Below are 27,251 nucleotides of genomic sequence, written 5' to 3'. Positions count from 1 at the left end.
CTGGGTAACACAGGAGAGAAGAGACACCACACTGAATTCCTGTGATACACCTCCAGAAATAAGATTTGACAACATCCCTATATGGGTTGATTAATAATGAATTAATTTCTAACAGTGGCCTAAAGCACTGCTTATGTACCTCTTTTGTATGCATAAATAGTTGATAAAAATTCATGCGGAATTTTTTTAAATTTTATTTTCAGAAACATGCCAATCAAAATATAATTAGGAAGATTAACCGGTACATTTGTTTTATGGTTTCAGACTGTATTTGTCATCTAATTTTTACATGCGTGCAGTCGTAACATTTGCTAATATAGGCCACATTGGTTTTAATGCACATTTGTTTTTACGCAACAGATTCACTCACACTCAGCTGAAGTGGTTTGCACATTTGGTGTTTTTTTTACTTCAGCACGGCTGAGTGTGTCCTCACCATATCAACTAGGGATGCAAAATATTATTTTTTGCCATTATGGTGATACTTTAGTACTGATTTTGGCCACTGACTAATACCAACTCCAAAATATTCACTTATTCAGTTGCCGAGATTATAAAGTCTTGTGCAGTAGAACAAACTTTTATGGCTAATCTTGTCATGATGGTCCACTGTCAGATATAGAACTCCATAAATACATACATAGCCATAAAATACAATGAGTTAACATATATACTATTCGCTTATTGTATAAAAAAATGTTGTTGGAAATCTGTTGGCCAGATCCAATATTTCCCTTTAAAGCCAATTTCCATCGATACTGGTGACTTGTCAATATTACTGGCAACCTCGTTGTTAGTTATTATACTTCTGTATGTTTAGTAGTGGCTACAGCTGCAGGCATCTTAATATTACAGAAGTTGAAAAACAAAATGAAATGGAGGTCTGCTATATCGCAGGAACCCACACAGTGAGAGAAATAACTTCTATTGAGGATGATGCCAGAACCAATATGGAGAGAGGGAAAATACAGCATCAACACTGGTCAAATTATTAATAACTAACAATTTGATACCGTCTTGCCAAAAAGTAAATGCTGCCGTTTTCCAGCCTTCATAACTACATGCATCTTCGTGGGTGCCTAAACATTTCATGGTTGTTGTGATACATTGCACGGATCTTAGAGATGAAACATAGTGAGGATGTTGCTAAGCAACCTAAAAATAATCTTAAGGGGATAAAAGGGAGGGTGAGGGTGCGGAACAGCAATACATACAGATGAAGAAAGCCAAGAATCCAGTTTCAAACACACTGCAATCAAACAAGAACCTGCAGTGTTTTCTCCGTCAGCATGCTAGACAGAATCAGGATTGGAGTGCTGCTCTTAGTGGTCCACAACATGACGGGGACACAAGGGGTGAATTAAGGGCCCCCAGAGCAGGACTGACTGGGAGCCAGGGGGCCAAAGCATGACCATCTGTCTGCTAGGACTGTCTCCGCAGGAGGTCTGAACAGATTGGAGCAGACCTCTGGAACATGAATCTGTCCTCATACAGCTCGACTTAAGAGGTCACGAGGTGAGGGTCTGTGTGTGTGTGTGTGTGTGTGTCTGTGTGTTTTGTGTAGAATTGTGTGTAGTTGTCTTCAAGTCCTGATTCAGATTCAGGGGCCATCTTTAAGCGATAATCAAGCTGCTCAATGCAAACTAAAAGGAAATATATTTCACAAGAGTCTTTCATTACATTTGTGCATCTTATTAAAGTAAAAGAGGACATTTAAATAATGGAGAATGGTGACTATGAAATGACCTGCAGGTCAGCACACTGGCAGTCTTATTGTATTTATTTGAATGATAAAATAGAAAAACAGCTCTAAAACACTCTCTCTAAAACATTTACTGAAGGCGTGGCGCATCTACTATGGTCCACATCGAATTTTTACCCCCCTTTTTCACGAGACAACCATCTTTTTTCCATCCAGATGTTCAGCCAGTCAGAAGCCGAGCTGTTTTCCAGTGAGGAGGGAAGGAGGCGGAGGAAGGAATGCCGCAGGATGCTGGCTCGGTAATATGGCTGTCAAACTCAGTGGCGATTAAGAAGAAAACATCCCGTTTCATGTAAGATTCCCGAGGATGATAAGCACCATGTCCGCGGCAGCTGTCGTGGTGTGGCTGGGCATGGGTATGTATCGATTAAGCTGAGAAATATCTAGAAACGTGTTCTCCTTTGATGCGCTATCCCTGACAGTTAGCGTGCTAGCTAGCTAGCTACTAGCTAGCCTGTATGCCCAGCTCAGTTTTTCCAAGGAGGAGACATGGAAAATGGCTAATAATAGACAGCTATACCGTTATTCGGCTAATGCACCTAAACATAGAGTTATAGCTGTGCTTTGTGCTGTGAATGCAAAGAGCAAAGCAGTTGTCTTCTGTTTCATGTCATGTAATTAAGGTTTAATTACCCTCGAGACAACGGTTAATGTCCTCCGGCGCAGGCCTGTGTTTAAAAATAGACCGCCAGGTGTGTTTGAGTGCTCCTAATTAATTAGGCTGTTAACGGTAGCACCTCAGGTTAGCCTTCATTCGAATGGATCGTGGCATTAGTCTCAAGCAAAATATACACTTCCAATCAGTAGTACCAATGCAGTAGCGCTCCAAAGCCATCATAATGAAGTTTTTCATGTACATTTGGTGCTAATCCTTAAAGACAGGCGAATAACGTGATTGGGCTGTGGAAACTTGAGCCTGACCGATGCTAAGTGTTTGGGGCCGATACTGGGTGTTACCAACAAAAAAAAAAAGTATAAAAGTCTGTCCATTGATTCTCTCATTAGCATTCTCTAGCTTCACAAATACTAATGAAGGGGGCAAATCTCTCCCCTTCTTCTGTTTCTTCAACCTTCCTTTCTCTGACGTAAACAACACTTTTGGTTTAGCTCTGAAATGTTTTTGGATCGATTTAAATTGCCCTGCTAAGCTAAAAGCTTCCTAAAATCTTAATCCTGATTTTTTTCCCCTTAAGAAACGAGATCATCAAATTCTCACACTCGTCTTAATTTGATTTTTTTGATAAATTTTTCGCGATCATGGCGGTTTGCATTTATGTAATTTAAAAGAAACTGTTTTTTTTTTAACATATTGCTACTGATGAAGTTCCTGATGTTGATACATAGCTATTGTTTTATTACCCAAGCCTATTAACATGTTATCCTTCCCTTTGATAGCTGATGGCATAATTAATGTCTTTATTCCTCATGATACTTGAAGGATATAGCAATGTGCTGCCGGGTGTTTGCGTGGTTTTTAAGAATTTGGGATGTATTCATGTTTATTCTTTCAGGTGGTTCTTGAGATTTACGTTGTTGTAGCGTCCCTAATCCGTGTATCATGCGTTCATTCGTTTTTCAAAATAAAACCCAAACTAGAAAAACGAAATAACGACTCGATTTTTCAATATTTGTTTCCAGACCCAAAATGAAAAAAACGGATAACGAATTGTTTTTCCGATTTTGTGCACAATTGAAAAATGGACAAAACGGAAAACAGGCAATTGTCCAATTTGCTTGATTTGTGTGTTTGATTTGATGCAAGCCGTGTTACCCGGAAGTGAAGATGAAGTAAAAAAATTACGAAGTTGAAGAACAACAACAAAAACAAGAGCGAAATGGCTGGACTGGAGGATAACGCTGACTCACTTTTTCAACTTTTTGAGGAGGGAAAAACACACGCCGAAATATCCAGAGCTGATGCGATAATGGTTGCTGCTGTTCTCTCTCGTTTCCGAGTAAAGTTCACTTCCGGGTCACACGGCTTGCAGAAAATCAAACTATGCAAATTGGACAATCGTCCGTTATCCGTTTTGTCCATTTTTCAATTGTGCACAAAATCGGAAATCGGAAAGACGATTCGTTATGCATTTTTTTCCGTTTTGGGTCTGGAAACAAATATTGAAAAAACGAGTCATTATTTCGTTTTTCTAGTTTTGGTTTTATTTTGAAAAACGAATGAACGAATGATACACGGATTGTCCCTAACACATGACTTTTCAGATTACAACTGCCATCGCTCATTATTAGGTTTTAACCCTAAAGAAGTTCCTCTTTGCATTACGAGCGCATTAATTTCGCCCTCATCACGTGGATTCCCCACAGTTCTGCTCTGTTCGAATTGAAAATAAGATTTTTTTTTTAACGATGAATTGTTTAGCTCTTGAAGCTACTATACAAATATTTATATGACTGCTTTTGTAAGATTGTTGATAACTCAGTCAGTTTTGAGGCTGTCATGTGTGTTACATTTGATTTGTATTGCGTTACGCTGCAAGGTGTATCCAATATTTTATATCCGTGATGAAAGATCATGCAGAATATCACTGCGTTGCCTTTCAAAATGACCATCTAGTTGAGTGAACACCACTCAGAACAGGTGAAAATGATATTTTCATCTCATATGCTAGTTTTACACAACAAGTTGCTGATTCATGTTTGTTCCATTCATGTTTTGTCCCTTGATCCAGTAGTATTCATTGTGCATGCCTGTGGTGCCACTCGCATGGCTTTGCATGAGAGAAATGTGCTAATGGAGCGATCCATGGGCTTGAAGCAAAGAACAGCCCTATACAGAGATGGTGAGTGGGTGTGCACAGTGGTACACTTCATGTGTTGACCTGCTGTCCCCCTCCTACCCCCAGCCCCTGCCATAACACTGTGTCACGCTCAACTGGTTCCCCATTAATACCGGCATTATTGTTTGCCGTTCCAGAGACTTGGCACTCATACTTATGCTGTTACAGCAGTTTACTGAGTTTAAACTCATCAAAGTCCGAGAAGCAGAATTCAGCTTTTAATGATGAAAGTGTTGCAGAATCAGCTTTTATTTTAGGAAAAACAAACAAAACAGTGATTTTACTTACCTTCACAGACTGAGTTCAAGCTCTAGAGGTTGCTGCTCGCCTTTTGTCCGCTCTTGTCCCCTGCCATTGCCTTTTGCTTGTCAAGACGCTCTCCCCTCACAGGTCTGTCTGTGCAACAAACTCCTCACAGCCTCCCCAGTCCTAACAGTAGCAATCCTTGTTGTCTGTGCTCCCCCCCGCGAAACACCAAAGAAGCACATGCGTTCCTCCTGACCCAGGCGACATGCAAATATAGTATGAAACTGAAGCAAAAGAACTAAAATGGTATTCCTCCCTTGTCTTTTCCACCGTTAGCTATTGGAGAGACAAAGGTGGCTTATTCTCTCAAGGTTGCCAATAGCATTTTAAACACAGGCATCACTCCTGAGACTGCAGCGGACCCAAGGTCAGACCAGAGAAGCATAAAACCTGGTTAGCCATTTTCACACACCCCCTACGGCCTTTTAGTTTTTTATACTGTCATTTGTTAGCAAGCGTATCGCTTTGAAGAAGGTCTTTTGTGTGTGTGTGTGTGTGTGTGTGTGTGTGTGTGTGTGTGTGTGTGTGTGTGTGTGTGTATGTGTGTGTGTTTGGGGGGGGGGTGTTCGTGAACGCCATAAAGAGAAATGTAACTTATGGATGTTATTACCATCTTCTTAATGTTTGTCCTGCAGCAGTGTGAGCAGACAGGTGGCTCTGCAGCGGACAGTTAGGTATTAACCCCATAATCGGTGATGTATTACGTACAGTCAGAGCGCTCTGGGTCATCATCTCGAGAAGACCTGGCACAAAGTCTGCAGCAACAAATAACCAGATCTGAAGCTATTAGCCGAGTGTCAGTGGAGCTCAAGTCAGTGATCTTTTGTCACACTGGCTGGTCTGAAGGAAGTGACTTGCATCACTCTAAGCTCGCACACGTGGCTGCTAGGAGTGTTGGGTTAGGCCTTGGTAGTTGAATATTGATAGGCTAAATTGCATTTCAACTCTCAAAGGTCATTTGCTATTCCTCAGACTATTAAGCGAGCTAGAACGCGCCATCTGTCCCGCCTGTCTCATCCACCACATCGAGTTGGATGGCAGCACAATAGTCAGGACTTGACCTTGAGCTGGGAGTGTGTGGCTGTTGATGCTTTGTGTTGCGAAGAACTGATGAGGCCCAGTGGGGCTGGGTAAGAGAATATGTGTGTTCAGAGCTGGATTTTGGGGGATTGACTCTTGCAACAGCCTGGATGAGGTTTCATTCTTGAATGCTGGTAATGTTGTGGGTCCAGATAAAAGAGCTATCGCGCAGATTAGTCATGCTCAGGTGCTTTTCTCTGGCTGTCCTGGGAATGATATGCATTGGAAACAACCTCAGGTTTTTATAGAGCATCTAGTGGCTGCTAAATGCTATTGATCTGATGCAGCTGTGACCCAGAGCCCTTAGGGATATCACACACATGGCCACTTCAGCATTTATGTCACATGTAGCCACGTTTAACATACAAATGGGGCCGTTTTTAGATCAGCTCCACACTCCTCATCGATGATTGCAGTTAAGTCATTTAGCCAAGCCAGTGTCTTTAATCAACTGAAGCTTACCGCGACACCTAATCTTCTTTAACCACTCTTACTTTGATAACAATAGTGAATTCCCCTTTCATGGATTAAGATGTAAATCCTTCTCTCTTCAGCGGAGATTCACCCAGGAAATCAGAGTTGAACTTAACACACCACAGCTGAGAGAGATGATGATAGTTTGAAAATGTCAGTTGGATACTAATGAGAGGATGAGGTGAGAGATAGAAAACAACTCGTCATTTTCCCAGGCCTTCATCAGCCCACTTCCTGTGTCCGAGAACATCCAGCTCTTTGTATTTCCTTCCCCTCCTCTTGCAGTTCCTTGCACCTTTGCCTGCCTTTCTCGTCCTTTTCTTCCTTGTACACAAGGTCTCCCATGGTGATTAGAAATCGAGTGCCCACCCACAGAGGGGGATAGAAAGGGGAAATAAGTGAGAGTAGAATAACGCAGCGCAAAAAAGACGCTGAGCGGTTGAAGAAAGACGAGTGGGAGGAAATAAAGGAAAAACTGAAAGAGGGAAAAGAAACACACAAATCACCTCCGGTCTTACGCTGTGTAAACCGTCATTAAGAGGCTTCCATTTTGTAAAGCGATGCCCTTCACGAATACTGACTTAATGTTTATGTTTGAAATGGAGTGGAAGCCAAACAGACAGCTCAATGAAGACAAAGAGGAAGGATGACATGAATGAAAAGAGCTCATTGTTGCTGTTCTGCACAGTAAAAGTTGTTTTCAGTCTTTTTATTCACAAAAAACGTAGTGTTTCTAGCAGCTAACAAAACTGAATCTACCGCATTTCAAGAACGTGACAAGTAATCCTTCACCAAACTTTTGCTGTGCTTGTGCTGACCAATATTAACGGCCTGTTTGAAATGTTCGGCTATCAGGCGCTAACCCATTCGGTTCGTCATCAATCTTTGTTTCAGTGGTCACCATCTTGTCGAGGTCGCATGCAGACCGTAATGTGTACCCTTCTGCAGGAGTGTTGTTCGTCCATGTTCTAGAAAGAGAGTACTTCAAAGGAGAGTTTCCTCCCTACCCCAAATCAGGTACAACATGGTCACATCCGTAGTTTTATTTGCTTGAAATATTTCAATCCTTTGTTCTGTGTTCATTTTGACTGATATTTTGATCGTGAAATGACTTATTTAAAAGGTTGGGTCAGCCTGAAGATTCACTTGCCAAACATAAAAAGGCGGGTGTTGATAATAGACTCTAGGTCTGTCCCAAACAAGAATGTTCCCTCTCCTTAAATTAGAGTGCGAAGTAATTAAGGTCCTTTTTTGTGTAGGTGATGCCGCCAATGACCCGATCACATTCAACACCAATCTGATGGGTTACCCTGACAGGCCCGGCTGGCTGCGCTACATCCAGAGGACCCCTCATAGCGACGGGGTTCTCTACGGCTCCCCCACTGCAGAGCACGTCGGCAAGCCCACCGTCATAGAGGTGCACGGTTGAATATGTCAAAGAATGACAAGATATGAGGCTACCTGTGGTAAACGTTGAACAAAAATCAAGAAGACTAAAAGAATTCAGGGAGCTGAGTCATCTGAATGTTGGAAGCCTCATTCAAGCTCAGCTCATTTGGATCTTACCGCGCTCAGCTCATATGTTTGCATTAAGTTGCTGCATGATACAATGTTACACTCTTAGTCTTTAGACATAAAATTCCATTATGTTGTTGAAGCTTTCTTTTGTCCTCCGTAAGCTACTGTAGAAATTCTTTTCCCAAAAGGCTTACGGTTCCCAGCAGTGCACATGAGTCTGTACACACAGCCTGAGCAGGGTGTCCAGCTCAGCCTCGTCCACAGAGCTGCTGCCATTTAAGCTGCACTGATCTGGGCTTAAACTTTCACCCCTGTGTGTTGCAGATTACTGCCTATAACAGACGCACTTTCGAGACGGCACGGCACAACTTGGTCATAAACATCATGGCCACAGAAGGTAAGAGGTGCCAGTGTGAGAGCTTAGAGCAAACAGATCTGACCGAGCAACTTCCCTGATTAAATCCTGCAGGCACATTCGGCCCATGAACAGAGTAATGGATGTCGCCGGGGCAGAGAAAATGTCTGCAGCTCATCGGGAACAACATATAACAACATGGAACTATAATGTACCATGTACTTTACATGTAGGGGCGTATGTGTTGTGCAGATGTTGAAAATAAGGCCCCACCAATGATTGTCATCACAGTAGGTCAGTATTGTCATCACTGCTAGTCTGGACTGGTGGAAGTCCTGTTGGGAAACTAAACGCCCTCATCCTATTGCCTAGAGGCGTTGTGATTTTTGCTGCGACTTCGCTGGAGTAAACAGATCAAAACAGCGCGGAAGAAAGTGCATCATATTGTTGATTTGCACAAAGTACAAACCCGTGTTTTATCACGTGCTTCCACCAGACAACAATCTAGCAGGTCCTGGAGTTTGGTTTTGTTCCGCTACAGTTATATTGACATTTGATATATTTGGTTACTTGTGGTTTAAAAAAAAAAAAAGATTATCAATGGTTAAGTTTTATTTTAGCATTCAAATAATAGTAATAATCATTTGGCAAATCCTCCCGAGCTTTCAATAATATCACAGCTGTTACAGAAAAAGTTCAAAGGGAAAAAAAGCCGCGAAGGAAAAATGCAGGTCTTCAGTTCCAGGACAACCTCTGTTGAAGGACATATGTGATTGAAAGCCTGGATTAGCTGCTAAATAATCTTGAGATTATTTCCTCAACTCTTTTCTGATTTAGTAGAATATACAAAATGCATCATAGCATGAAGCAGTGTCAGTTCAGATCATCAGTCTTGTAGGGGCATGCTGCAGTTATAAACTGTTACCACGTTTCTATGGTAACCAGCTGTTCTGTGTCATCCGTGGACCTGCTCCTCACATCTGTGCATCTCTGTGTTTTGCTTGTTGACCAGTCACAGTACATGCGCTACAATATGATCTGAGTTAGATGTACGCCCGGCAGATGTTGGCAGCGCTGGTTTGACATCACTCATGCTACCCTATGATGTCATCAGCCATCTGGCCCCAGAAGGAGGCCAAGTGGAGCAGACACACCAGCGTCTGTACAGTGTGAATTCATGGAGTTAACCATGCGGGAGTAATAAAACCATAATGAGCACCGCCGCATCATTGCTCTGTTCTCAGGTTCATGGATTTTCCACCTCAGCTTACCTTCACCTTTCTTCTTCTGGATACAGAGTTTCCTCTCCCCTACCAAGCTGAGTTTTACATTAAAAACATGAACGTGGAGGAGATGCTGGCCAGCGAGGTGCTGGGCGACTTCCTGGGAGCAGTGAAGAACGTATGGCAGCCTGAGCGCCTGAACGCCATCAACATTACCTCAGCGTTGGACCGCGGTGGCCGTGTGCCACTGCCCATTAACAACCTGAAGGAAGGGTGAGGGTTTGGGAGCAGACTGGGTCTTAAAAGACTAGAATCACAATTTTTTCCTTCATTTTTTTTTGTTTTTCTTCACAGTTTTTCCTAATTGTCCTTCATTTTGTATCTTTACAAAGTACGAGTGCTGGATCGATCGCAGAATGGTCTGTGAGCACCCTTGTCACCTGCCTCAGTCAGACATCCCTCACAATTTCAGCTCACTCATATCACACCGACATTTTTATTTAATAAGGGCCGCTGGGAGCCGCCGTTTTCTGTAAATTAGATGAGGACGTTCAACCATCAGCACTGAAAGACACTGTCAGTTGGTCTGGTTCAGAAGGGAATAGCCCACATGAGCCGCCATGAGTTGTGCATCAAAGATTCATGCTGATGTTTTGGAAGATGAAAGCGACCAAAAGGAGACTCCGAGGAGGAGGTACATCTCGTCTCCCCTCTTCTTACGCTTCTTCTTCTTCTTCTTCTTCTCCAGAGTGTACGTGATGGTTGGCGCTGATGTCCCCTTCTCCTCATGCCTGCGGGAGGTTGAAAGCCCACATAACCAGCTGCGCTGCAGTCAGGAGATGGAACCGGTCATCAGCTGTGACAAGAAGTTTCGAGCTCAGTTTCACATCGACTGGTGTAAAATTTCTCTGGTGAGAATTCGCCCTTTACATAAATAATACTTTGTTATGAGTAAACTGTTATTTAACAATATACTAATGTGTCTAGTACTTTACTAATGGTGTTTGTGTCAACTTAATGCATCACATCAAAGAGGAAAGCGGAGTTTGAGTTGAAGCATTCAGGGATCCATGTTCCCCTCTGTTCTATAAGCATCACAATGAGCATTAATAAATGGTTAATTAAAGTTAAGTCATGACTATTTAGCACCCTTAAATATAACTAAGCATTAACCAGCAATTATTAATGCACCCTTTTGTAAAATGTAACCATCATCCAGGGACGCTGACTTAACTCCTGTCTGTGTCCTCAGGTCGACATCAACAAAGTAGCGCCAGTGTACATTACCCGCCCTGACCCGGGTACCGGGATCCTGCCTGAGTTCGGGGAGTACAATCCCCCATCTGAGTCCCTGAAGAGCCGGGACTACTTTGCTGACTTCCTGGTCACGCTGGCTGTTCCCTCAGTGGTGGCGCTTGTCCTCCTCTTCATCCTCGGCTACACTATGTGCTGCCGACGGGAAGGGGTGTAAGTGTGCTTGGTCTTTTGTTTCTAATAAAGCCCCCAAAAGCTTGGAGGAAAAGTCCTGAATGAGAGTTAGGAGCAGGATATTTAGATAGCAGCAACAATCCGGACTAGAAGTGCAGCTTGCCATTACCATCCAGTTGTATGATCCATTTATTTGAATTGTCAGTTTTGGGGTTTTTGTGCGTGTGTGTGTTTGTGTGTGTGTGTCTCATCACGTTCATCTTTTGAAGCATAGCTACGACATCGATGACCATTCGTCCACGATGAATCCTCTCATCAATGCTCCATCAGTCACAAGCTGGGAGAGACGTGCCCCCCCTTCACTCATTCACTTCATGTTCCATCTCGTCCATCCACTTGTGTGTAGATGTCTCTTTTAACTATTAATATTAGTATTTAATTCATCCATTTTGTTTTGTTCCTAGGGAAAAAAGAAACATGCAAACACCAGCGTAAGTGTTTTACCTCTCCTGTGTTTTTTCTTTCTGCCCCCCCCCCCCCTCCCTTCATTTGGTTTGCAGTTGTCTTCTATGTTGTCATTGATGGCTTCTTCATAACCATTCATGCTTTCATTTGTGTGTTGGCATCCATTCATCCAATGGGCTGCTCCAAAATGTAATGGCCAGATGTAGGGACTTAATCAAAGAACGAGCTGAAGTGAGAGCGTACCTTGCAGCTTCAGTCAGGCTAATCAGTGACAGGCGTTGTTCTATTTCTGTTGTGCATGCAGATATGGGAGTGCACAGCTCGCCATAGCAGATACAAGCTTCCTCAATTGTCGTGAATGTTTCCGTAAATAAAGCTTTTACGCATGGGATGGGACAAATTAACACCAGAGACCATGACGACAACCGCCCAGCTACGACATGTTAACCTCACTGGCTCTCCTCCTCTCCAGCATCCAGCTGGTCCACCACAGCTCCATCCAGAAGTCCACCAAGGAGCTCCGGAGCATGTCCAAGAACCGGGAAATCTCCTGGCCCCTCTCCACGCTGCCCGTCTTCAATCCCGTCAGCGGTGAGGTGGTCCCTCCCATCCACCCAGACAACTACGAGACCACCAGCATGCCCCTCATGCAGACGCAGACGTGAGTGGAGGGATGAATGGCCTTACACACACATGTGCTCATTAGCAGGAACGCAGCTTATCAACATAAGACGATACAAAGCAATGTCATGTAATCTTGTTTTCTACGGCTGCACCGTGTTTACCGCTAAAGCTGCAGCAAGCAAGTCGGGCCTTTAGACGGCATACGACTTCAGCTTAAGAGGTTCAGGCAGTCCCATGATTTCTGCTAATGGGCTTCTCCATGTAAGTACAACATGCTTTCACATGAGAGTTAAGGCTCTTGTATGCTTTTGTTTATGATTGCAGGAACCTGCAAAACCAGATTACGATACCACAACAACGGCCATCAGGTTAGTGTTCCCTCCAGCCTTTCTGCTAGCCAACGGTGCTCGCTTTCACAACGGCTGACACATCCACTTTGAACGGATTCGGAACATTCAGTTCCTTTTGTGTTTAGTGTGGTTCAGTTTTATAACGCGCAAATTTAATCAGATCAAATAAAGACTGCTTTTGAAGGGGAAGAGCCAGACAAATCTTTTTAATAGGTTTAATGCTGGAAAATGTGAGCTCCTCTGTCCAGATGTGTAGCACGTCTAAGTCCGTCCTCTCCCCGTCATGTTGCTTGTGGTTTTGTTTACATCTGAACAAATGCTGCGCACAGACAGCCCCGTAATCCTCTGTGTTTTGGTTCAGTTCATGCAGTTGAGTGGGATTATGCTCTCACTGCTATAGTTTGCTTGGAGACAGACCAGTGAGATAACCACTTTCACAAGCACCCAAACGAAGGGCACCCGGATTTGATTAAAACGGAGCGAACGCTGGTTGTGAAAGCGCCTTTTACTCAGTCTGCAAGTGTACCATTGATGTGACTAAACTAATAAGAGTCCCGCAGGAATGAACCCGAAAATAAGTTTTGCATTTTCGCTAAACACCATCACGCTGAAAAACAAAATTACGAAGCCATTTGTGGGAGAAAGTCACCAATGGTGACGTTATGTTCTGGCCATCCCTGCTGCACGCCTCACTCACAAGGATGCTGCCAAAAGCTTGATAGGAGAAGCTGACAGAGTTCACCTCTTCTGCCTTTCCTCTCCTGCTTACCGCCTCAGTCTGCCTTTACGCCGTCTTCCTTTTACATTCCTGAAAACTGAGCATGCACACTATTTGAATTGGACATATATTATTCGGAGGAAATCAATTTGCGAAGGTTTTTTGAAAGAATCTGATGGAAAAGCGCCTGGTCTTGTGTGCATACCTGCTAGAGAGCGCCCTCCTGTGCTCATAGTGATCCACTGCATGATGGTACCAGCACTAACATGCTACTCTCTCTGTTCACTGCTAACAAAGGAGATAATTATGTCATGTCAACATTTCGAAGGTTGGAGGTAGGTGCTGCTGTCAAGTTATATGGTGATAGTTAGAACGATAGCCACTTTTTTCTGTGTGTAATGAAATCGTCATCTCTACAACTTTACACCGTTGTCCCATTTCCTTGTAGGTAAATGGTATTCCTGAGGAGAGAAAGGTGGCTGAAGCACTGAATTTGTGATCAGAACCAAGTGATTGGACTTTTGTCTTTGTTTGATCTAATATTTGTGCCAATCTGCATGCCTCAGAAGTGTCTTAACAGAAATTTAGCATCTTATATGCATTTACACCTTGAAGAGAGAGTGTGAATGAGAGAGAGCGCTTAGCTAAATCTTAAAAATACATTTGAATATTTTGGAATATTTGTTAAATGTATAAATATAAGTAATGTTGTATTTCTACTTGCTTTGCACAATGGTCCTCCTCGAGGAAAAAGGGAGTTTTTACATGGTGTAGTTGTCATGTTATATGTAAACGTGTTACATGATAACAATAAATTCTTAAAATAATTTCTTTGATTTTTATCCCATCAATTGAAAACAAAAACAGCACATTTTTTATGAAGGTATTATTAACAATGTACAACAGAATAAAGGCATTTATAAATAATATGGATACATATCACATTAAGACATCACCGAAAATTGTACATGTAACATTTCCAAGAGGCCCTGCACACGAGTATAAATAGTTGTTGCTTTTACACTACCAAAATGGTCTATTAAGGCCTGAAACAATAGCCGAATGAATCGCCGTTGATCATTAAAAAAATAAGGATTGCAACATGGAAATTATCTGACACAATGAGGCGATGACTGGGGGTAGAAATTACAAATTCACGCGACTCTTGACAACCCCAACTACTCTGTACACGTTCAGATAAATGACAGGGTCGCCTGCAGGTCTGTGAAGCTACGTTAGTTTTTATCTGTTAGCATTACATAAATAGAATATGCAACTCAAAAAATTCTCAGGCGACAAAGCTCGGACCTTCTGACGTCTACCTTTTAAAAAAAAAACAAACAAACATTTGCTTCAAAGTATCTGCACATGTACCACGTTGAACAGTGTGTTCCACGTCAAGGAGGAAAACAAAGCAGGTTGTTCAATAAAAGTGCTCATCTTTTTTTCTTTTTTTTTTAATACGTGTACGAGGATAAATGAGCGACGGCGTTTGTCAGTAATGTGTCTTCTCAGCTTAGTTTGTGCACTGCCAAGTTTGTAATTCTGTCGTGATTGGCGGCTGCGTTGCGTGTTGCAGCCACTCACTCAGCCGGTTATTTCATAGGCATTTGATCTGAGAAATGTACTCAATTGTGGTCCAGTTGCTGACCGAAAAAAGAAATTCTTCACAGGGAGGATGTTCCTTTAGCTGTTAGTTGCATTGTACAATATGTGCAAGCCAGTGCATTTTCTGTTACAACTCTATGAGGCAAGTTAACAAAAAATTTTTAAAAAAATTTAAAAAATAAAAACACTGCTGTAGAAAACGGGTCAAACTCTTCGATGACACGCTGCAGAGTGAGCGAGTCGTTGGGCAGCTAACGGTCAAGGCTCAACCTCAGATGCTGTCAGATGACATGGACATTAAATGTAATACTTTCTTGACAAACAGCATTCATAGGCTTAAAGTACAAAATGACCCCCCCCCCCCCAAAAAAAACAACAGTATAAAATATAAGCTTAATTTAAATAATTAAATACTGTACATATTACATAGAATTTCAGAGCTACAGCAGGTGACCACGGTACCTTTCAGCACATTACTACAAAAATTTTTTAAAATATGTCGAGGGGATAGTCAAACATTTTTGACAATTGCACTCTCGAGTTTTACTTTAGTAGATAATTTTGACCGCCCAAGCAGCTGTTGGTCTGCATTTTTTGCATATTTAAGCTATCTTAACACTCTTTTGAAGACACACTGTACAAAGTCCTGTTGGTCATTAAATATGCAGCACATGTTGTGATGGGTGAGTGTGAGTCAGGTGAATATGGCTCCACCTGAGTGAAAAACATCATTGACTGCTACTGCTTGGAGGACGGAGTGTGTGTGTGTGTGTGTGTGGTGATCCCTTCTGGAGTGATGTAATGACAGGAAGCACTAAATGAAACAACGCCGCGAACACTCACACAGCAAGCACAATGTCTTGAACTCACAGGACCTCTTTTTGTTTTCAGTTAGAATAACATCACCCCCCCCCCCCCCCCCCAAAAAAAAGTCTAATCCAGATGATGTAAACGTTTAAAACAACCCCCCTCCCACCCGTCCTCAAAGGACTGCTCCTTTTTGGGCATTTTTCTTCAGTGTACGACTTTCACAGCAGTCAAAAATTAGAGTCTGCTCACAGGTGAAACCCCCGGCCCCACATCCCACAGGTTCATGTGCTGAGGTGGTCTTCTGAGTCCACCAGCAACTGCTCTGGCTCCTGGCTTGTACCTCTCCTCAAATTCAACACAGGCCATGGCGAGTTCGCTGTGCCCCGTCAAGAGTTTTCTAGTCGGGACCAAATGTGGTCTGGTTGCCCCTGGCTAGTAGCAGGATAGCCAGACTGGTGACCCCCACACCCCCCAGCCTCTTCAGCAGAGCCACGCTGTCTTTGGGGATGACCACCTGGGCGAGGTCATTGGTGATGTGGGAGATCTCGTGAGCCACGCACACAAAGATGAAGCTGCTGACCATGATGTTGAGGGAAGGGTTCCCAGGGATGAGGATCAAGATCCCCTTTGTGTCCGCAGCCAGCCAGATGTGGTATTGACAAATGAACAGCTGGTGGGGGGAGCAATCACAGCATGTGTCAGGTCATGAGATGCAAAGCTGGCTTCCAGGGGGCAGCAGAACACAAGACATAAAGCTGGAGAGGATCATCAGTTGCTTATTAGTCTTTGTCATATTTTCTTTCCTGGAGTTTCATTTTCCTTCTTCCTTGTTTTATTTTTACTGTTCCATGGTACATGAACTATGTAAATAAACTTCTTTATCATATTTAATATCACTGCATGTCAACTGCTGTCTTACCTCCAAGGAGATCTTTCCAAACCATGCAAAGAAGGAGCTATATATAGAGCGGGCGTACCCAGGAATGTTCCTGATTAGAATGAAGGCCAAAATCTGTACATGAGAGAACAAAGACATGTTTTACTCTCAGGCTTCATACAATTTCGCGACCATGTTCTCTGAAATGTCTGTTTACACCTATCAAAAAAGCAGAGGAAAAAGGGCTCAAATATATGACAAGCTACATGATTTGAAAAAAAAAAAAAATTTCCAAGTAAATTTATATGAACCTAAAGACATTTTGCGAAATCGATCTTAGCTGAACAAAAAATGCTTAAATGTGCAGATATCTGACGCAAATTCCATGACCGTATGAACCCTGAGTTATCGAAGACTTGTCGCTACGAGGAGAGATTCATTCTACCAGGTTACAGGATAACTGCTCATTTCCTCCTGTAGTGTTTAGGCAGGTAAGAGGAACTGAGAAAATACCAGATATGACAAGGAACTCTAGTGTTCGAAGTGGACACCAAGTCATGAACTGCCATTTCTGCCAGTTCACGGAAGGGAAATAGCAGCCATTTCACAACTTACTATGTTTTGTATGACACCCTGTCAGGTACTAAGAATCAAGTCAACATCTAAAAAAGAATCGCAATGAGGCAACGAGCGATTTTAGCGAAGACAAATCCTGGGAGGACGATATAGAGACATGTTTGCTGTAAAAACCGAAACGGTCTGATCACATTGAGTACGTAGAATGAAAACGCGGCCAGGAAAGACCGTACCTGCACCACGGAGATGTAAGGATGCATCTTGTTGCACTCGGTTTTGTTTTCACAGTTGGTGGCCCATACTGAATACGTCTGGAAAGAAGGAGGGAAGAAGGATTTAAGGAAATGGTTTTAGTCTTTGGATGCAAGAAAGTCAAGGAGGTGGTCGATTCATGCGGCCGAACTTGCTGCAAATGACACGAATGCGCCAAGATGAAGCACAAAACTTCTGGTTCCGATATTCATTTTCTTTTTAAATATGGATTTCAAAAATTCATTTCACCCTGTAATCAGTTGTTTTCTTTTGTTTCCTCCATTAATAATCAGAAAGAGAATGAGGAGCAGTCAGTCAGATACGTGTTAGAAGCTGGTGGTAGAGGATACGGAGGAGAGCGCATGGCAATCTGACTAGGATGCAGTTGGCAGAGAGGAGACAGAAATATAGAGTAAAGTCTAAATTCAGTCTTACAATGAAGGCGATGACAGAGAGGAAGAGGAACAGGTTGGAGATCTTGGCAGAGAACAGTGCTTCTCCTTTGCCCTCTGAGAGCACCTGACGCTTCTGAAGCACAAGATAGACGAAGGCGAACAACATGCCGTGGATCACCGCCTAAAACAGAACATGGCCTGATCAGAAGCATGTTACTTTGGAAAAAAAAAATGAAATTGAATCCGCTAGCTATGAAAGTTGAGACGTGTCAGGAGTGAAACGTATACTTACAAATCGGTCGAGCTTCCACCTGAACCACCACTCGTGGATGCTTCCGTTCAGCTCGAAAAGTCTGGAGATCGGCCAAACCGAGAAGATGCTTTCAAAGAAACCCTGGACGGCCAGAACAGGAGCAGCGTTGTCACAACACGACGTAAATACATGGCGCGAACAATGTGATTGCGGTGTGAATGAAGTATATTTGTGTTTTAACTACTTCTTGCAAACACAAAAACAAATAGAAATCGGGTCTTCGCCTCTAAGTTCCTTCGGGCTCCGGCCCTAAAAATGCCAACGTGATTCCCTGTGGTCACACAAACAAACAGATGTTTTGGTTTATTCACCTGTGAGTAACCAAACAAGCAGATGAACAGCAGGAGGCTGAGTAACTTCGCCAAAACTCCGAGGTGCCACATTCCACTGCCTGTTCAGAAAAACAAGACTGACGTGACAACGCTGCCGCCGTCACTCTGGACAAGGCGTCAAGTCCGTTGTGTGACTATATTTTAAAACACAAAGGAGTGGAGAAAAAAAAAAAAACATGATGCGTCTCAATCAGATCAGACACCTACTGTTTGCCCTCTTCTGAAGTATCTGAGGCCACATGGCCAGGGTCCCGTAGATGATCACAAACCAGAAGGTGACTAATGGAACAAAGTAGTAGAACTGGTATGGTCGGTCCATGACCACACACAGAACCACCACCAGGAAGTTGAGACGGAAAAGCACCTGGAGCAGAAAACAGCATCTATCTCACAGGCATGTTCAAAAGCCTTTTTTAGTCTGCCTTCACATCAGGCGACAGTCAATAATTAATATTAACAATCATTAAAAAAAAAAAAAAAAAGGCAGGTTAAATTACAATTGCCTGTAGCCTTACCTGGCACACTCGATACAGTCCAAAGTCTCCTTTGAGCCAGAAAAAGGAGAAGTGTCCATAGCCTGTCTGGAACAGATACGCTGCTACCAGCACCCGCACGTGCATGTAGACCGGAATGAACTGAAAGAGACAACAATCACATCGGTTTGAAATTCTGTGACAGAAAAACTGAATTATCTTGTTCATTCAGAGAGGAAAAAAAAATAAAGGAAAATTATCTAATCAACTCCAAAAACAGTCCGGTCTTTCCTAAATGAATGGGACAATTTCTAATTTTATTTTCCCAAATGCTCTGTTCTGAATTCATTAATTTGTTTCATTCTTAAAAAACAGAGCAGATTTCTTTTCACGAGTGATTTTAATGCGCCTCCGTGTGGATGCGATGCTGCAGCCCAATGGAAGGTTGGGAATCCAGGACTCACCGCGCTGGCACCAGATATGTGATAGATGAGGATGACCAACTGCATCCAGCCTTTCCACTCGTCCGTTTGCTCCCGGTTGAGTAGTTTGGTCTGTGCGGAGTAGAAGGAAGTCTCAAGCCAAGTTAAATTCAACTAGTTCATCTATCAGGAGAACTCTCACTCTCACCTCTTTGCTGTTCTCACTGTAGAACACGCCCAGGACAAATATATAGATGAGAGGGATGAAGAACGTGGAATGTGTGTAGAACTTCTGCTCTTTCATGAACACATCGGCTCGATCACAGAGATAAAAGTATCCCATGATCAGACCCATCTTGCAGAGGGCCTGGAAAAGCGCCTTCGGACCCAGGGGGACAGCTGCAGTCGCTGGCTTCTTCTCCTCCAAACTCTCCACATCGGGAGGGATGTGTCGGTGGTGGCGGTTGTTGCCAAGGAAATGAAGGAGGAGGAAGATGAGAGCAGAGCTGAGGAAGAATCCTGCTGACAGTTTCTGGAGGAGGTTAGGAGCTGGCAGTGGCTGGCAGCAGGAGCCGTCGATGGGCCTCAGCAGCTTGTTGCACACAGAGTTCATGAGGACCATGGCGCCCTGAGAGGAGACACAAGTGTTCGTCCAAGTTAGCAGTAATGTGGTTGAAGGAAAACTCCGACTTACAGAGAAACAAGCTTATTTACTGTCCTCATCAGAGCCAGACAAGAAGAGCTGCATCAGGGAGACCCACAGAGACTGGCGGACTGCTAGTTAGCTTAGATAAATGAATGATAGTGGATGGTAAGTGTTAGCATACCTCCGCCTTTTGCGTTCACCTGCCAAAACCTGCAGTTCCTCAGACAGAACAGGATCCAGAAGTAATCCTCCTCATCCTTTCTTACAATGTTGGCCATGATTGGTAGCAGCTTTGATTAGCTGATTTTTTTATGGTTTAAGTTTGGATGTGCTGTGTTAAGTCCCTGTCCGGTCATTTAGATTAAAATAACTATTTTATACCAAATGTTATAACCATTTTTGGAAAAGACTGCTTGATGGACAAATGCTAACATCTCCCAACCATGACTGCAGATAGCACTAAGCTAACCAGCACTCAGCCGGTCTCTGTGGGTCTCAGCTCCTCTTGTCTTGCTCGGGGGGGGGGGGGGGGGAGACCACGAATGAGTGCATTTTCCAAAGAGTTTGCTCAACAACTTCGACTGAACCACTGAAACTGAATTGAGGGACATCAATCCTGCTTACCACGTCTCTTGCGCTCTCAGGCAGGTGCAACCCGTCGTCTGACTGACTGATCGTTTCCAGCGCAGCCTGTCGGGTCGCAGACACCAGCTTAATCCGGGACCTGCTGTTACGCTTGCTGCTGTTGAGCGCCTCCATCGCGGCTTCATTGTACAGATCCAGCTGCTGGTTGGTGATCATCTTCCTGTTCTCACTCAACGCCTCCTCATTTACTGGTTCTGGGGACGAGGCGGCATGTATGCAAACAACAACGTTCTCCGTCACAACATGTGAATTTACTTGGGAGTACCGTTTGGCTGCTGAGAGTGTTAAATCTGGGCAAAGTGAAAATATAACATGCTGTGTCTGATCAACCAAAACATTTACTCGTGGTGTTTGTTCGTGTCAAATGACTTGGAAAGTGTGAACTCTTTGGAATGAAAGCTATGAAGCATCAAGTCCGTCTGGTGGTGATCCTATTTGACATGCGGTAATCACATGAGAGCTTCATCGCTGGGCTGAAGGGAAAGGCAGTAATACTTGACCAACCCCCAGCTAAGATGAGAGATTATGAACAGCTGCTATGTTAAGTCTTTTACTGGGAGCGGAGACTACCTTGCAGCACCCAGTAGACCTCGCCGTGGTCAGCCAGCTTCTCCAGAGGAGCAGCGATGGCTGTCAGGTTGACTTTGTACTGCTGCAGGGTCTCGCTGCTGCCGCTGTGCAACTTGATGGACCACTGTTGGAAAAAGAAGGGCAGATCAAGGATGATATCACTCCATTCCATACACTCATCTGTTGGACCATTTGAAGAATTAGAAATCTTACAGCCGCGGCTCCGAGGATGACAACATCTGGCTTTGTTGAAGCGTCCTGCAACATATTAGAGACGCCGCAATTACAAACACAATCTGTGTGGCAATTTCCAGTTAGGAAACTACCTCAATGTTCTTCTAGTGTTAACATCTGTACTCACGTGTGTCCACAATACCATGCGGTCTTTCATTGAGTTATTTGCCTCTGGATACCACAGGAATTCCTACACACAAAGTTCACCGCTTTTTAGTTGTTGTTTTTTTATTTCTACAACAGTATATTTTCTCAGATGGGGATCTAAATACGTATAAAATTAGCTCACCACATAAAGAGAGGGGCTCTTATCGTCAAAGGAAATGTCCGCGTGCTTCAGATGTTATATTGGGACACACAAAGAGAGACTGTTAGGAAGACAGTGTTCCTCTTTTTTCTCCTACTCAAGGCCGAACCAATAAAGTCACAACCGCTGTATGACTGCAGTACATTAGGCCACATTCTTCTCTTGCGTTTGAGGTCCTTTTTTTTCTGTTGCAAAGCCACTTAAATCCCCGTTTCCTGGGGAGCTTTCACCTTTAACAAATCGCTCACAGAGAAACTGTAAATTCCTTAGCAACGGTAAAGTGTGCTCAAGACTGCAGTCAGGAATAATCAACTTGAGTCGTATAAAATTGGTTTGCTTTGCAATAACACCTAAAACTCCTACTATGAACCTGCAACAATTGATCAATAATCGACATCAAGGACCCTTTTGAAAATTTATTGTTTTAGTCTTTTTTCGAGCCAAAATGTCAAACAGTTTTTGGTTCAAAGCTCTCAAAAATTAAGATTTACCAACTTTTTTTTAAACTTATGGCAGAAAATGAAGAGGATTTAGGTTTTGGACTGCTGGACGCACAGAGGAAATAACTGAACACATCACTTTGGGAACTTATGATGAACATTTACCAAATTTTTGACATTTTATAGAGTAAACAATTCATCAATTACAAGTGGAAATCATCAGCAGGTTATTCAATGATTAGCTGCAGCCCTACTTAGCACCCATGTCAGCAGAACAATTAACACAGCCTGCCATGACGCGGCACCGTCACCATCCATACCTTGTTTCCATCTTCAACTCTCCCAGGATCAATAATTTTGATGAAGGAGTAGAATAGCTGCCTGATTCGTGAATCACCAACAAAGGCCACTCGCTTTTCAGCAAGGCAGGTTTTGGCTTCACTGTGAGAAATAGACAACAGTTGTGAATCTGAAAGCTTTACATCCTGACAGCAGATGATTAATGTGCTGGGACAGTTTATTGCCAATAATATAATTCACTGTGGGTCTTACTACGCATAATCTGTTCATTGGATATTTACAGTATCATCATAAGACTTGTAAATAACTAGGCAGAGTCAGCGTGACTCACATGCTTTTGTACTTGTGCATCATGCAGCCATAAGGCTGCCATACATTCTCCCCCAAGTATCTTCCTCTGGACAGCAGCCATTCACAGGAATCTCCACCTGGAGGCGAGACACGGAGAAGCTGCTAGCAGTAAGACCCAACAAAAACCCAGCCTAGCCAGTAATGACAGAAAGCTGCTAGCTTTTCTTTCAGAGCTTTCACAGAACGTAACACAAAAAAATGGAGCCATCAGCGATGTAGCTGAACCACAAAGGTCCCCAGCTACTCCATGTGCAGAATGAATAGAGCCATCTGCAACTCACTCAAAGCATAGAGAGGAGCTGGGCAGAGAGACATGGCTATTCAAGTGTCATCTCCAGCCAGGGCAGCTGGGTACACATAGATGAGAGCGTCTCTGCCTACTTATCATGATCAGAGTTTAATTTATACTGGGAGGTAATTGAAGAATTTACTACTGCAGTTACGGGTACCGATCTTTGTGTCATCACTGGCATTTTAAAACATAAATCATATGGGGAAACATCTTGGAGCAGAGACGGAACCATGCGTCTGCAATCATCTTCACCATCAGGGTGAGGGTTAGGGTAGCGCTGAGGTGAAGGCTGTCTGCTACCCAACTCCCCAAACCGACCAGTGTAGCTAGTTTGTTAGCCCGCTATTAATAATTGGATAGAATAAGAAGCGCTGCTTCTCTCTATGCACCACCACGCAAGAATCAAGCATGTGTCAGAAGCATGTAACGTAAACAGCGTTAGCTTTACCGTTATTAGCCTCGTACCCACGTTACGTTCGCGCAACTGCTGGGAAACTTTAGCGCTGCATTTATTTCCTTTCAGCATCATGCAATGCTTTTAACCTCAAATTTGAAAGCGACTGCGAACACCCTCGCAGACAGCAACAGCCAGCTAGCGAACATTAGCATCAGCGGGTGTCGAGCATTTGACTGCCTGCCTAACTTCAACGAACGGTAGAGCACTTACCTCCATAATACCGGGAAGCTGTGTGGAACATGGTGAGCAAAATCACCACAACCAGCGATATTAATTTAGCGTTATTAATGGTAAAGTGTTGATTTATTTCGTGTTTGCCCCAGCGATAGGCCAGGACCGCCATCTTTGCTCCTCCATGACAACAAGCAGTTGTGGGCTCGGCCCGGTCTGCTGCTTGTTGCGACACTGCCTCCTCCGTCATCACGGACAGCCACAGCAGGTGCAAATCCAAATAAGTTATAGGATGTTTCACGTCCAAATAAATCCGGTAATTATTCTGACTGACCACAGTCCCTGTAGGACCATGCACCCGGGTCACACAGTTAGTCCGGCTCCAGAAGTAAGATTAACATATCCAAGCAGGAATGTTACCATACTAGTTACTGGGTGTGGTGTTTTCCGTTGTAAAAAAAAAAAAAAAAAATCCAGAAAAACAATGGATAACCTTAACGAGTAAAAAACTTTATATTAAAACACCATAAACATTAAAAACCTGCATAGATGAAAATTAAAATAATAATATTTGGCTGGGTGTAATCATGCCTTTGTACAGAACTCCACCTCTGTACCTGCCCAGTGTGGGAGTGGCAACCACCAGGTGTCTGCACCCTTCTGAAAATCCTCTCTTCTTCCTTAAAGTCAGGGTTGTGGCCTTGGTGGGCCAACACTCAGACTAAATGGTGGGCCCTGGGCTAGTAGCACGAGTACCACCGGCTCTGCATTTTTTTCTTACTTCACTTGTGCTTAACTGACCAAATTATGACAAAAGGAAAAAAAATTATAAGTGACCCAGAATATGTAAACAACATTTTTTACATCATAAAAACAAAGCATAAACACTGATTTACTGTAGAATTATCCATCAATCGTCGTCTTCCACTTATTCCTTACTAGTAAGGGTCGGGGGGGGGGGGGGGCTGGAGCCTATCCCAGCATCTACGGGCGAGAGGCAGGGTACACCCTGGACAGCTGTATAATTATAAATACATATATAAATATATATGTGTGTGTATATATATATATATATATATATATATATATATATATATATATATATATATTTAGATGTCAGGATTATTAATTTACTTATCACACCTGGTGGGGAAAATTAAGGTGGATCAAATTTTTCCCCCGGGTCCCACTTTTAGCTTCCCTGGTTCAAACTTAACAAGTTGGGCTTTCAGCAAATTTCCAAGGGCATTAATACTACAAGGAGGTTGTGGAACACAACCCCATCTGAATGCCCCAAATCTCCCAGAGCTGGACTTACATCATGGTACCAACTCTTTCTGTCAGGCTCTGTTCCCTTAAAAGCCTTTGCTTTTGGCCCACAACTGAAAGATACCCAGCAGGTACAGAGCATGTAGAGTTGTCTTTCTTTCCTCAAAGGTGCAGCCCTGACCACACCAGGTCCTGCTGCGATAAAGATCTCCATTATTTTGTGAACCGTGTATTTTTTTTTTCCTCCTAAGCAAGACTTTGCAGCTCAGGGAACTCTCTTTGTGGCCAAAGTAAAAAGGGCAAACTAATTGCTTGACTGTCTTTATTATCTTAAAACACTGCCTCTGGTTTAATTCTGCACACTGTGAGTCTGTATGAATGCTCTCACACGATAACAGGCAAAGAGGGACAGTTCCCCTACTTCTTGCAGGTGAAGAATCTCCAGCTAGCAGCAGGAGCACTGCTTGACAGTCGATAAGCCTGCGTGACTCCTCCTGGGCTGTTGACTGTCAACACAAAGAAGGCCCTCAGAGACAGTGATTCCCACTCCCATCGCTGTTGCTGGTTGAGGGTCTTCTGCAATGTGGTGGACGGAGGTGCTCAAAAGCCCCTGGGCTGATTTCAGTTGTTATTCTGTCCAGGTCTGTTCAGGTGTTAGTCTGGTATTGGTCACGTTTTCTTGAACATGGAAAGGCCCTACCAGGGGTGCCTGTGTGGCATCAGTGCTGCCCAGCTGGAGCAATCAGCTGCATCATATGGACCTCTGGTCTGGACCTCAGGGATTTCCTCTCATTTCAGCTCATTTCTCTTGTGGGTCCACTTGATGCCCAAGGAAGGCCATGTTTTGCCAGAGCCAGCACCTGCACTGCCCAGGCAACACAGCAGTAGGCAAAAGACCATGACCCAGTTCCTCTCACCTGGGCCAGAAGCATATTGAAGGGAGGAGGCAGCACCGAACCATGCTTTTGACTGGCGTTACATCCCGATTTCAAACCAGCCCTTCCACCAAATAATCTGGCTTGTAAGCCGACATTGAGCAGGTAGTACTATGCTGCAATGAGGGGGAGCCATCAAGGAGTTGACCAGATATGTTTTAGGCCAGCAGTGTGGCTGAGCATAAGGCCCTTGGTGATGTCATGAGCAGGACAGGAAGGAGATAGTGCTGTGGTTGTGGGGGACCCATACAATCTGTCCCTGAGTCGAGGAGCGGGATCAATTTTTTCTGAAAAGGTTGGCTGCAAGAGGTTCCATGTCAAGAGTGATTCTGAAGAGGGACAATGGGTGAGACTCCTTTCTGTTGTTTCTGTCCCTGTCGTCAGCCCAAGGTTTCGCTCAAATTACAGCACCTGCATTTGAACACACGGGCTGCTTGGGATTAAAGCATGGCCCGAACTGCCCTTTAAAGGGTAACTGAACAAGCTGTAACACAAGAACTCTCTATCCTGCCATGGACAATAGGTTGTCATTTGATACATGATTACTGTAGCTCTTGAAAGTCATCCTATAGTGTGTTTTTCATAATTGTAGCAGTTGCCATCACAACGTTTTTACAGCAAACATTTATGACAAAACAATCCCCGGCTCTGTTGGAGGTACGACTTTGGACACTTATGGGATATCCCGTCACACTTGTGCTTCTCAGTCGCGGGACTCATAACTATTATACTCATCAAACACTGACATTATACTGCTTACATTTCAGAGGATTTTTCTTCCCACTTTATACTGTGACTTCTGACCTGGCTCTGAAACACCTCCGAATGTTGATTGGCTGTGCTCTAGATTAGCCAATACTGTGGTTTATAAATATATTCCTCAGTCTGCCTTGTGCATTATTGCACAATTTCTCAAACAGACAAAAGCATCTCCTTCACTCAGCACACTGCTATCACATTTCTTTCAGCCACTTCCTGCTTCACCTGCGTGTGACAGACGAAACGCCTCCTTTTTTCCCACAGCTATTATTGCAGATTTAGAGGACACCCATGGAAATGTTTTCTCAAGTTTCGAGCTTGAAGGAAGTTAGAACGGCCTCTCTACTCTTTAGAAAAGATACTACTGGGAGAGATTGAATTAATCATTTACATCAACGAAAAGCATTCTGCTGTGACAGTTCAATAAAGAAAAATGTTTACACAGCCTGTTGCATTTTTAAAGATCCAATCTGTTATTAAAAAAATGGTTGAACACTTGGACTGATGGGGTCTGGGTATGGAGAGCGATTGAGCAATATTCCTGATTCCTTCTCAAATTCTATATGCGTGAAGCAACACTTCTGATTAAAAAGAGATGAGGCACTGCCCTCTAGTGGTCATACTGCAGTTTGCACACCTCGAGTCACACAACTATGTTGAGTTTTAAACGGTTCTCACAATCCCTGCAGTTTCCACAATACACTACTTCTTCTTTTATC

At 43.4% G+C, this 27,251-nt stretch overlaps 2 protein-coding genes across 8 annotated transcripts; one reads left to right on the top strand and one right to left on the bottom strand.

Moving 5' to 3' along the window:
* The first annotated feature begins 1,297 nt into the window (after positions 1 to 1,297).
* Positions 1,298 to 14,434, top strand: sgce (sarcoglycan, epsilon). Of its 6 annotated transcripts, XM_086194079.1 has the most exons (14): positions 1,298 to 1,515; positions 1,919 to 2,118; positions 4,453 to 4,560; positions 7,312 to 7,434; positions 7,677 to 7,834; positions 8,260 to 8,332; positions 9,588 to 9,786; positions 10,262 to 10,424; positions 10,766 to 10,980; positions 11,406 to 11,432; positions 11,879 to 12,067; positions 12,355 to 12,398; positions 13,396 to 13,433; positions 13,547 to 14,434. In XM_086194079.1, exons 2-14 carry the CDS (start codon positions 2,070 to 2,072, stop codon positions 13,595 to 13,597), a joined length of 1,437 nt encoding a protein of 478 aa, XP_086050205.1. In that variant the 5' UTR covers positions 1,298 to 1,515; positions 1,919 to 2,069; the 3' UTR covers positions 13,598 to 14,434. The 6 variants fall into 6 exon arrangements, with proteins under 6 accessions (XP_086050205.1, XP_086050208.1, XP_086050209.1 ...); XM_086194082.1 differs by lacking the exon at positions 11,406 to 11,432; XM_086194083.1 differs by lacking the exon at positions 13,396 to 13,433 and having other exon boundaries at positions 1,300 to 1,515.
* Positions 14,435 to 15,669: 1,235 nt separating this feature from the next.
* Positions 15,670 to 24,065, bottom strand: casd1 (CAS1 domain sialic acid O acetyltransferase 1). 2 transcript variants are annotated; one of them, XM_086194077.1, is made up of 18 exons: positions 23,609 to 24,063; positions 22,630 to 22,726; positions 22,319 to 22,439; positions 21,541 to 21,585; positions 21,379 to 21,441; positions 21,231 to 21,275; positions 21,018 to 21,141; positions 20,427 to 20,641; positions 19,365 to 19,784; positions 19,199 to 19,288; positions 18,777 to 18,896; positions 18,469 to 18,625; positions 18,241 to 18,320; positions 17,909 to 18,010; positions 17,657 to 17,797; positions 17,203 to 17,280; positions 16,436 to 16,528; positions 15,670 to 16,186 (listed from the first exon to the last, which is right to left on the bottom strand). In XM_086194077.1, the coding sequence occupies exons 1-18, from the start codon at positions 23,817 to 23,819 to the stop codon at positions 15,914 to 15,916; spliced, it is 2,475 nt and encodes an 824-aa protein (XP_086050203.1). In that variant the 5' UTR covers positions 23,820 to 24,063; the 3' UTR covers positions 15,670 to 15,913. The 2 variants fall into 2 exon arrangements, with proteins under 2 accessions (XP_086050203.1, XP_086050204.1); XM_086194078.1 differs by having other exon boundaries at positions 16,143 to 16,271; positions 23,609 to 24,065.
* Between the last annotated feature and the right edge of the window lie 3,186 nt (positions 24,066 to 27,251).

Source organism: Aulostomus chinensis, chromosome 22 (genome assembly GCF_037954235.1).
Source record: "Aulostomus chinensis isolate RoL2024-O1b breed Wild chromosome 22, RoL_Achi_v1.0, whole genome shotgun sequence".
In the NCBI taxonomy this organism is placed as follows: domain Eukaryota; kingdom Metazoa; phylum Chordata; class Actinopteri; order Syngnathiformes; family Aulostomidae; genus Aulostomus; species Aulostomus chinensis.
Note: the sequence above shows the minus strand (reverse complement) of the source record. Positions and strands in the feature narration are given on the sequence as shown.